Source organism: Cervus elaphus, chromosome 5, assembly GCF_910594005.1.
Source record: "Cervus elaphus chromosome 5, mCerEla1.1, whole genome shotgun sequence".
NCBI lineage: Eukaryota > Metazoa > Chordata > Mammalia > Artiodactyla > Cervidae > Cervus > Cervus elaphus.
The window spans coordinates 11,814,095-11,824,069 of NC_057819.1; the positions used below are offsets into that span (position 1 = coordinate 11,814,095).

The window sequence follows — 9,975 nt, forward strand, 5'->3', positions numbered from 1 at the left end:
CCAGAAATCTTGGCGCCTTGCCCAAAGCGGAGCGCAGGATGGGCAATGTTTGAATCTGGCCTGGACCCCCTGGCTCAAAATAAATGTCAAAGGAAGGAAGAGGTGGGGGTCTGGCCCCTGGGCTGGCCACGTCGGGACCGCTCCCGACTCTTCCTAGAAAAGCTGACCGTGATCATCGAGGTTGACCACCAGGGGGCGCGAACGCACAGGTGGAGCTGTCTTCCAGTGACCCCCCCCCCCCCACTCGCCCCCCATCCAAACATGTTTCTCGCTCTCTCTCCATCTCTCTGCTGGCTCTCTCTCCATCTTCTAACTCATTCTGCTCCCTTTCCTCTCACTCCCTTCAATCTCTCTTTTTCTTTTTTTTTTTAAAAGACGGGAAAGCAGAGTGAGAAATACGATTACAAAATGCCAGTCGGGTTCCAGGGAGGGGGGGAAAAAGAAATCGTCTCCATCCCTTGGCTTCAGCCCTCTCTTGGTCCAAAGAGGTGGTGTGTGGGTTGGGGGAGAGGTCGGGGGAAGCCTAGAGCGTGCTTGAAATCTCTTGACCCTCCGGAGTGTTAACTTTGGTCCCAAGAAATCGCTCGCGGCTGCCGGGAGACGCTGGCAGGGGGTTCCCGGGGAGGCCGCGGTGGGAGGAAGGAGATGGGGGGCGGGGGGCGGTCCTCCTCCTTCGCGCCCAGCCGAGAAGCAGCTGCCGGTTGAGTTCGGACTCGAGAGAGAGCGAGCCGTGTCCACGTCGGGCGTTTTGGTTTAGGGAGGCTGCGTCCGGGGTGAGGTTGGGGGGGCGGGGGCCGGCCGGGCGGGTCCCCAAGGCCAAGCGCGGGGGGGGCGGCCCGGCCCGGTGGCCTTACCATACGGCGGCCTCGTTGAGCTCAGGGTTGGGGTGCGACAGGGGTCCGCTGTAGCCGGTGGTGCCGCTCATGGGGAAGGGGGGGCTGGGGCCGCCGCTGAACACCTCGCCCGGCATAGGGTGCAGAGAGCCCGGCAGGCCCGGCTCGGGGCTCGGCGTGTCCGGGTGCGAGATCATGTCGGTGAACCTGGGGTTGTCGGCGGCGTGCGGGCCGGCGATCGGCGGCTCCAGCGCGCCCAGCGGCGTCGAGCCGGGCCCGGAGGCGGCCAGGAAGCTCGAGTCGGCCGGGGACTGAGCCTGCGACGGCGGGCCGTGCGCAAAGAAGTCATAGTTGCCCCCTGGCGCGTAGTAGTCTCCTTGGTAGTCTGCGGAGGGGACAGGGCGGCAGAGGGGAGAGTGAGAGATGGGGAGGTCGCATAGGGAGGACTCAAGGGACCTGGGGGAGGAGATCCAGGGGAGGGGACCCAGGGAGACCAAGGGCAGAGAGGTGCAGATACGGTTGGGGCTGGCGGGACAGGACGTTCATGGGGACCACGCGACACAGACTTGAGGTTAGAGAAAGACCCGTGGAGAGGCCTGCGGAGACCAAGGGAGAGGCAGGCCAGTGAGACGGAAGGCCAGACCCAGAGTTCGTGCTGGGGAGACAGACAAGAAGTGAGACGGAAAGGCTACAGTCTCAGAAGCTGGCAGAGACTCAGGGACGATGAAGGACACACACCTTTCAACATCAGAGGTTCCCTGACTCAGAGACAGAAAGGAGACAGAGGTCACGGGGGAAGCACAAGAGACAGAGGATTCCAGACAGTGTCTTAGAGCTGGCGAGAGAGACACAGAGAGCAAGACGCACTGGACAACTGCCAGATAAAGAGACGGGGAGAGATCCGTAGGACAGCACGCAAGGAGACACCGCAGACCCAGAGTCCGTGGGGAGGCAAGGAAAGAGACTCGGTCACTGAACCCACGCCTGAGATAGACACCCGGCGTTACTCGAGTAAAACAGAGATAGTCCAGGAGCGGGAAAGAGAAAGCTGAGGCGGCTGTGTGGTTAGAGACGCAGGAAAAAACCCGGGGAGAGACCCAGGAACAAGATGGAAGGTGGGGAGAGACAGAGGCGTCCAGAGACGCACGAGTCGAGTCGGACAGGCGGCCAGAGACACGGGGGCTGAGACCCGGGAGAGGAGCAGGGCAGGGAGGCAGAGGTGGCGGAAAGAGACCGGAAGGTGAAATGGTTGCGATCGGGCGGCAACCCCGCCGGGGAGAAGCGCAGCCGCAGCGCAGTGGCGCTGGCGAGTTTGGCCCCGGCCGCCGAAACCTGGCCGCGGACCTTGCCGGGCGGTCTCAGCGCCCTCCCCTTCCTGCGCTGCGCCCCCTTGTCTACCCGGTGAATGTGGGGCCCGACCGGCTGCCCGGCCTCACCTGGCCAGGAATGGAGAAAGCTGAGCCTCAGAGATTTGGGGAGGGGGGGACGATAAGAACACTCGCCAGGCCACGTCCAGAGATCCGTGCGCCTTGGGGTAAAAGCTGGGTCCCCCGGGGTGGGTTTGCCAGGACTCCCAAAGTTTTGGGGGCATTTGGGGGACGTTGAGCCCTTTTACTAATCTGGTGATAGCTATTGGCCCATGCACAAATTCGAATTTTGCCCACAAATTCGGGGAACGCAGTGGCTCCAGATTACACCCCCACCCATTCTCGACAAAGTGTTTCTGAGTCAATTCCCGTGACCTCTTCCTAAAGCCCCCTTCCCTAAGCCCTTCCGAACAGAGGACAGAGCCTCCTTCCCTCCCCTCAGGTCGCCCCCTGAAAGAGTGGGGCGTGGGACCCCACGAAAGGAGCACCCTTGACAATAACCCGCTTTGGGCGGAGGGAAAACCAGCGCGTCCGGAAGCCGGGGTCTCTTCAGCAAACGCACGCCTCCGGTTTAGGGCCAGGGTCTGTCACCGGGCCGAGGGCTGGACTCCCCCTGCCGCCCCCTTCCCTCCCCAAACCTTCCTTGACATCAGTCCAAATGGGGAGTGTCCGGAGGCGGGCTTGGAGACGGTTTAGGCAACAGCCAAAACGGTCGCCAATTACTTTTTAAAAACCACTCATTCCATTCTCCCCGTAAGTGACTAGAAAGGTTGGAAGCGGCGAATTTGGGGCCCCTAAGGGACGGCGATGGGGGACGGCCACGGTTCGTAGCGAGCCGGCTAGCCAGCGAGGGCCTCGGCCCCCGCGCGGAGCGCGCCGCCTCCGCCCATATGGCGGCCGGGCCGGAGGTAATTGGAACAAACGCCGTCTGAAAAGGGCACAAAAGCCGCAGCTGGGGCTTTGTCCCCGCTCCCACGGGGAGCCGCCGGCCCCGCCGCCCGGCCCCTTTCTCGCCCGCTGCCGGCCGCCGCCGCCGGGATCTCCCAGCGCGGATTAGGCGGGGCTGCCTCCCTGGGGCCGGGGGTCCGCGGCCGTCCCCCCCCCCCACCCCATTCCAGGGAAAGAGGGGCCCCGCGTGTCCAGGCCCCCACCCTATCCAGCAGACATGGGGGTAGAAAAGGCGGTCGGATTGGTGGGAGGCACGCTGGTCCTAGGGGAAACCTTGGTTAATTACCCAGGCGGGGAAAAATTCCGGACTGTTATCGCCCCGCCAACCTCCCTGCGCCGGGCCGGGCGGAGATTTTGCGCGCAAGGAGGCAAAGACAGGTGAAGAAAGTCGGTGAGTAGAGGCCCCGGGACAAGTAAACTAGGCCAACTCCCTTTGGAGTCTGTACCTGCCCTGCCAGCTCAGTCTCTTCCCTAAAAGCACATCACCATTTTTCAGCCACAGTTTCTGGGGACCCTGGCCGGGCCAGAGGAGCTAACTTCCCAGGCCTGTGGGTAAAACAAAGCTGGTAGAGGGTACTCTTATTTTCCTTCTGGGTCTGCCTGGGCACCCGGGATCCTAGCCCCACCTTCGAAAGGGCCATCCAGCAGACTTTTCTAAAAGAAGTCACCTCTCACCAATCTGGGTTACTAGGACCACCCCCTTCCCCAGTCTGGGTGGAGCAGAGATCCCTTTCAGGCAAAGGCATTCCTGGGGGCTCCCCAAATTCAGAGGCTCAGGAAGAGAAGGAGAGATGCCTTCCTAGAGCCCACAAGTCTGGGATGCACGGGAAGGGTGAGTCAGTCCAATAGTGCCCTGGAGCAACTGGGTCTCAACAAAACAGGAGGTGAGGGAGTCAGGAGAGGTCATCCAGGAGAGTGACATGTTCGCAGAGGGGAGAAGGGAGGACAGAAGAGAGGAGGAGGAAGGAAGAGGAGAGTACACCCGGGCCTGAGCCTGATAACAGCAACAGAGGAATTCTGGGCCACGCTGGGCTCCTTGCCCCCTGCAGCCCTAAGTACCCAGAGTGGATAACTAGGTTGGCTTAATTCTTGCTTCCCCCCACCCCCACCCCCGCCCCCAGTTCTGATGAGCCTTGGTGTTCTTGCAGCTGGGTGGGTGGGCCAGAGTCCTAGTCCAGCAAAACCTGCCCAACTGCCAGGCATCTGGGCTAAACGGTCCAGATGCTGTGTGCATGGTCCCCGAGGTGGGAAAAGGAGGTGCTGTCTTGAAAGATAGCGAGGGGGTGACCCCAGGAGACCTCTGACCCCTCCATCCCTACTATTGGTGCTGCCTGCCAGGGCCTGCTTTCCTGCTGGTGCCAAAATACGCCAGGCCCGCCTGTGGGCCAGGGCAGCAGAAGGCTGCGTGTCAGGCTGGGACGGGGTACATGCCGAGTGCTTGAGCTGGAGAGTGTCAGCGTGTCTGTCAGTATACCGAGGGGGTGGGGTATACCTGTGTTGGTTGTGGGTGATCATGTGTCTAGACGTGGGTCTCGTGTGGGTCCTGCGTGGGTGTGTGTCACTGTCTCATTTGTTTATCTGTGGGCATCGAGGCATGGGTGAGTGAACACATGTATCTCATTTTCTGTCCAGGAAGTATCTGAGCGTGGGTCTGCCCCTGTTGATGCGTGTCTCTTAAGGTGTGTTCATGATTGTGTATGTTTTTCGTGGGTAGAAAGGAGGAAAGGGGTCCCCGGGCACCCCAGATCGCAGGGATCCAGGCCTGCCCTCTCAACCAGCACTGACCTAGGTGTGGGGCACCGTGTCCAAGGCGGGGTGCTTACCTCCGTAGTAGGTATACGGAGTAGACCCTAACATCTCCGACTCGTCCAAGCGACCGCCCAGCGGACGCATGCGCCTCGGACTCCGGAAGAAGGCGTGTCTCCGGGCGCCCAGGGCACTCAGCTGTTTCATCCGGCGTTCTTTGGACCTTCGGTTCTGGAACCACACCTGGGACAGAGGAGGGGGCCGTGAGCTCCGATCTGGGTCCCCTTCTTTCCCTGCCCTGGTCGCCCCTGCTGGGTCCTAGCGCCTCCTTCGCACCAAGAATGCCCTGAGCCGGGGGGCCGGGCCGGATTAGACCAGAGGGGTGGAGAGGGGCCTCGGCGAACCAGCCAAGGGTGAAGGATTTCGCGGACCCGTGGGGCGACTCATAAAGAGCTGGGCTTCCTGGTCCTTGGCCCGTCCGCGGTGTGACGGCTTTATAAAGGCCTCCCGCTCGGCAAGGCGCTGGTCTCGGCCCCTCGCCTCCCCCAGCAGGGCTCTGGCCGTTTGTCGGGCGCCCGGAGGGAGCACGCGGAGAACAAACAGCGCCTCTTTCTCTGCTCAGAGGAGGGGAGGAAGGGAAAGGTCCCCATACTCCAGCGAGGCTTAAAACCTTCCTTGAAAGGGGCGAGGGGCGGGAATCAGAGAGGTGAAGTGACCCGCCCAAGGCGACACCGCTGGAAGACAGCAGGGCCGGCCTGGATCTTCCGGCTAGGAGTGTGACCAGTCGGGGCTAGGGCCCCGACCTCTGGCGCACCGCCTGCCCCTGGATCGAACTCGGCGCGCTCTTAGCCAAGGAGGCTGGGTGCGAGGCTCCTCCGACTTCCCTGCTCGCGGACGCAGCGGCGTTGGGGAGGGGTGGCCCAGCCCGGGCCGCACCTGGATGACGCGCATGTTGAGGCCGGTCTCCTGCGCCAGCTGCTCGCGGATGTGGCGCGTGGGCTTGGGCGTGGCGGCGAAGGCGGCCTTCAGCGTCTCCAGCTGTTTGGCTTTGATGGTGGTGCGCGGGCCACGCCGCTTGGTGCCCGAGTTCTGCTCCTCGTTCTCGTTGTTGGCCGTCTCCTTGTCCGACGACGTCGAGTTGTCGGTCTCCTTGGGATCGTCCTGGAGTGGATCCTGGAGATCCGGGGACAAGCTGCGGTCCGTACAGGACGACACTGCGGGCGGACGGAGCGGGAAGGGAACCGGACGTCAGCGGCGGCCCGAGACCTCTCCAGTCCGGTAGCGGGTTCCCGGCGGCCCCGGCCACGACCAGCGGCGGCGGGTTTCCCACCCCAAACCTGCCACAGCCCCTCCCCCAGGGGCCCGACGCCCGCCCACTCCCTCCAGGCGGGGCCGGGCCTTCCGAGGGGCCCTTCTCACGCCCTCTCAGCACTTTTCAGCTAGGGCTTGCGAAAGGGGGAGGCGCGCTCTCGGGAGAGGGGACGCGAGGAGGGTCCTGACGCCCTCCTGGCCTGGGATCTTCCTTTCCCACCTCTCCTTCCTGCAGACCCCAATTACTGTCCTCACTATGCAGCTAGAAATTACCAGGAGCTGAAAAGACTCTGAAAGGGGAAACGGCTCCAAATTGGAGGAGGAGGAGGAGGAGGAGGAGGACCGCTTGGACAAGAATTGGAGGAGGGCAGGGGAAGAGCTGGAGTGGCAAGTATGCTGAGAGACTGGCTGCAAACGCCAGCCCCCCAAAGCCCCTCCGTGTGCCTTGACCTCAGAGAGGAGAGCTCTGAGCCCCGGCACCGCCTCCAGCCAGGGGGCAAAGTAGGGAGGGCGCTGCCTCCAGCCAGGGGGCAAAGTAGGGAGGGCGCTGGGGCTCGGCTGGGGAGGGGCGAGGGCCTCCTACCCGAGTTGAGGCTGCCCTCCTTGAGGCTGGACGAGCTCAGGTAGTCGTCCTTGCACACGAACTTGTTCTCGTCGATGACATAGAGTTCCTCGCCCGTGGAGAGCTGCTTGTTGCAGACCATGCAGGTGAAGCAGTTGAGGTGGAAGACTTTGCTGCGGGCCTTGCGTACCAGGTCGCTGGGCGAGATGCCTTGCGCACAGCCTGCACACTTGGTGCCAAAGCGCCTGCGGACGCGACACGGCCTGTCACCTGAGGCCAGCCCAGCGTCCCATCCTCCCCGAAGCCCTGACCTCCTCCTGCCCCGCCCTTGCTCCTGAGAAGCCTCCATTTCCACATCTGTCAATAGGAGATGCCAGTCCTGTCCTCCCTGGCCGGAAATGCCAGCCGGGAGCCGAAACACCCAGGACTGAGCTTGGGACTCTTGGGCCTCGGTGGTCGGGTTTGTTTGAACTCTGCTGGGTGCAGCCTTCAGCCCAGGAGAAGGCCCAGAGCACCCAAACTTGTGCCCCTCCTCCACCACCCACCCCTACCAGATCCGCCCGGGATGCTCCAGGCAAACTCTGCTCTTGAGGTCAGGAAGGATTTTAAAGCCAGGCAGGCCGGGTTGGGACCACTTCTCGGCTTTGCCTTCTGGATCCTTAACAGTCTGCTGGGATCCAGGTGGGGTCAATCAGCCTGGCTGGTGGGTCCTAGCAATGGAGCATGGAGGGGTCCCCTCTCCTGAGCTGAACCTAAGCAGGAAGGAGAGAGCCTCTGCTGATTCCCAGTGCTGTAGACTTTCCAGGCCCTGCTCTGGGCCCCACTGGAGCTGGTCAGGGGCCTGTGGATTCTGGAATGCAGGGACTGAACCTCCCGGTCCCCAGATCCCAGGCCCTGGCAGGCAGGGGAGGGGGATGTGTGATCAGTAGGCCGTCCTAAACCTGCATGGCCAGAACTCGGGATCTCTCCAATGCCTCCTTTTCTGTGTTCCCGATCTAAATCCTTTTCTTTCTTCCAAGAATGCTGGGAGAAGGCCGGCCTCCCCCGAAATGGACGGTGCAGACTGGCACTGGGAGGGATGAGGAGAAGCGGGAGCAGCGAGGTGCAGGGGGAGAGAGGGCGAGGGCCCAGGGCTCTGGGGCCCCCTGTCTCCTCACACCCACGTCTCTAAACAGGGCGAATTTGGGTGACGTTGATGCAGTGAGGGCATTAGAAGCCATCAGTCACTTTTGGCCTTATCCGGCAGCATCATTGGCCATATGCACCTTATCAAAAGTCATTAGGCGCTTTGCAAGCACCACCACATTAGGGGCCTTGGGCCTCTGGGGCCGGGGAGTTTACACGTGTAAAGGCGAGCCTGACATTTTCTCCTATTCAAATTCCCCAGTGCCAGCTCACCGAGGCTGGTGAGCAGCCTTTCTGCACGGTGTTAATCACGCCCCCCTATTCTCTCTGCGCCTGGAATTCGCACTCACAAAGCCGACTCTGGGCACCCGTGGGGAAGCGGGCCAGGCCGAGCGGCCAAAACCCCCACAGTCTTCCAGGCCAACCCTCAACATTTCTCAGCTGGGAAACCGAGACTGAGAGAAGTGATCTCTGTGATCTGCCTGAGGGCCCGAGTGGGCAGCAAGGGTAGACCCTGCAGGTCCTGATTCCAGCTTCATTTCGTTTGTACTTTCAACAGAAGAGAAAATGTTTAAGGAGTTTGGGGCCAGTGGGGGGAGGGGATGCGGATGGGGGGATTGAGGAGAAGATTCCCTTCCCATCACCAGAGGAGATCTTTCTGGCTGAGCCCCCTCTGGAGCTGGGAAGTTTCTGTTTGTCCAGAAAGGCCCTGGGAACCCTACCTGCCCGGAGCCCAGCCTCTGGACACCCCGCACTCTGCCTGGTGGGAGAAGCCCTCAGCTGTCCCTAACTTCGCCAGAATCCTTAGTCTCTCAGAGCTTGGCTGGAAGCTTCCACCCTGGGGTGATGCCGGCTAGGAAGGGGCAGAGACGAGTGTGGAGCAAGTTAGTCAGGCTTCCTCCCCCTGCCCCACCACCGATCCAAGCCGCCCTGGAAAAGACAGCTAGAAGCAGCCCAGCCGCGTTCTTCTCACTCCGCCTGGGTTCCGGCCCTTGCTGGACCGAGGACGGCAAGAGCTTGCTGGGCGAGCCGGCTCCCCACTGAAGCTGGTGAGACCGGGAGGCTGGGGTGGGTCTCTCCCGTTCCCCGGTGCCCCAACGGAGCGCGCGCTGGGCGGGCGCGCGGGCAGCAAGCAGGGGCGGCACGGGCCTCTTACCTGAAGAAGTCATTTTTGCAGTAGAGCTTGCCCTCGCGTGAGAAGCACTTCTCCGAGAGGTTGGTTTTACACTCGCAGCACTGAACGCATTTGATATGCCACGCGCGGTCCAGCACGTTCAGCAGAAAGCGATCGAGGATGGGCCGCTCGCAACCGGCACAGTGCACCATCATAGCCCCGCGCCCCGGCGGCTCGGGCCGCCTCGACCTCCCTTCGGGCCCCCGGCCCTCGGGCCCCCGGCCCCGCCGCTGCTGTCTGCTTCTCCTCTCGGCCGCCGCCGGGCGAGTCCGGTCCGAACCAAGACTCAGCCGGTCAAGTCCTCGGGTGAATGCTGGGCCTGGCGCTAGGCTGCCCGCGGTGGGGTGGGGACTGGTGGCTTTCACAGCCTCATGCCCCGGGCCGCGCGCCCCAGTATATCTTGGGTGGCTGCTGGCCTCGGCTCTGCCGAGCGGCTTTCCCCGGTGGCGGAGGCGCCGGCACTTTCCCCCACTTTCAAGCGGTCCCGATCCTCATCTTTGTCTGGCCGCCGCCTAATTCGCGCATCCTTATTCAGATTTGGTGACGTGGCGCGGCACGTAGGGGGCCCGGCGGCCAATGGGCGCGCGGTGGCCATGGCAACCTCTTAAATTTATAGCATATCTAAATTGGCTACAGCTTTGCGGTCCGGACAGAGCAAAAAAAACAAGGCATCAGTATTGTTGAGTATTAGCTTGTACCTGGTTCGGAGGCAAAGTAAGTATTTACCTTCCAGTTTGGGGCTGGGGGCTGGGGGGCCGCGCGATCTGAGAACTGCCTCTCTCTTCTCTCGCCTCACACATATCTGGGGCGGGGGGGCAGGGTTCCAAGGCCTAGTGGGGAGGTGGGGAACCTCTGCCCCCTTCTCCATCCACGGAACTTCCAGAAGTTACCCAAGGCGAGGATCGCGCG

General features: G+C 62.3%; 1 protein-coding gene across 1 annotated transcript; it reads right to left on the reverse strand.

Moving 5' to 3' along the window:
- Positions 1 to 372: 372 nt before the first annotated feature.
- Positions 373 to 9,770, reverse strand: LHX5 (LIM homeobox 5). The gene is made up of 5 exons (XM_043900830.1): positions 9,049 to 9,770; positions 6,789 to 7,012; positions 5,831 to 6,108; positions 4,972 to 5,137; positions 373 to 1,218 (listed from the first exon to the last, which is right to left on the reverse strand). Exons 1-5 carry the CDS (start codon positions 9,219 to 9,221, stop codon positions 851 to 853), a joined length of 1,209 nt encoding a protein of 402 aa, XP_043756765.1. The 5' UTR covers positions 9,222 to 9,770; the 3' UTR covers positions 373 to 850.
- Positions 9,771 to 9,975: the final 205 nt, after the last annotated feature.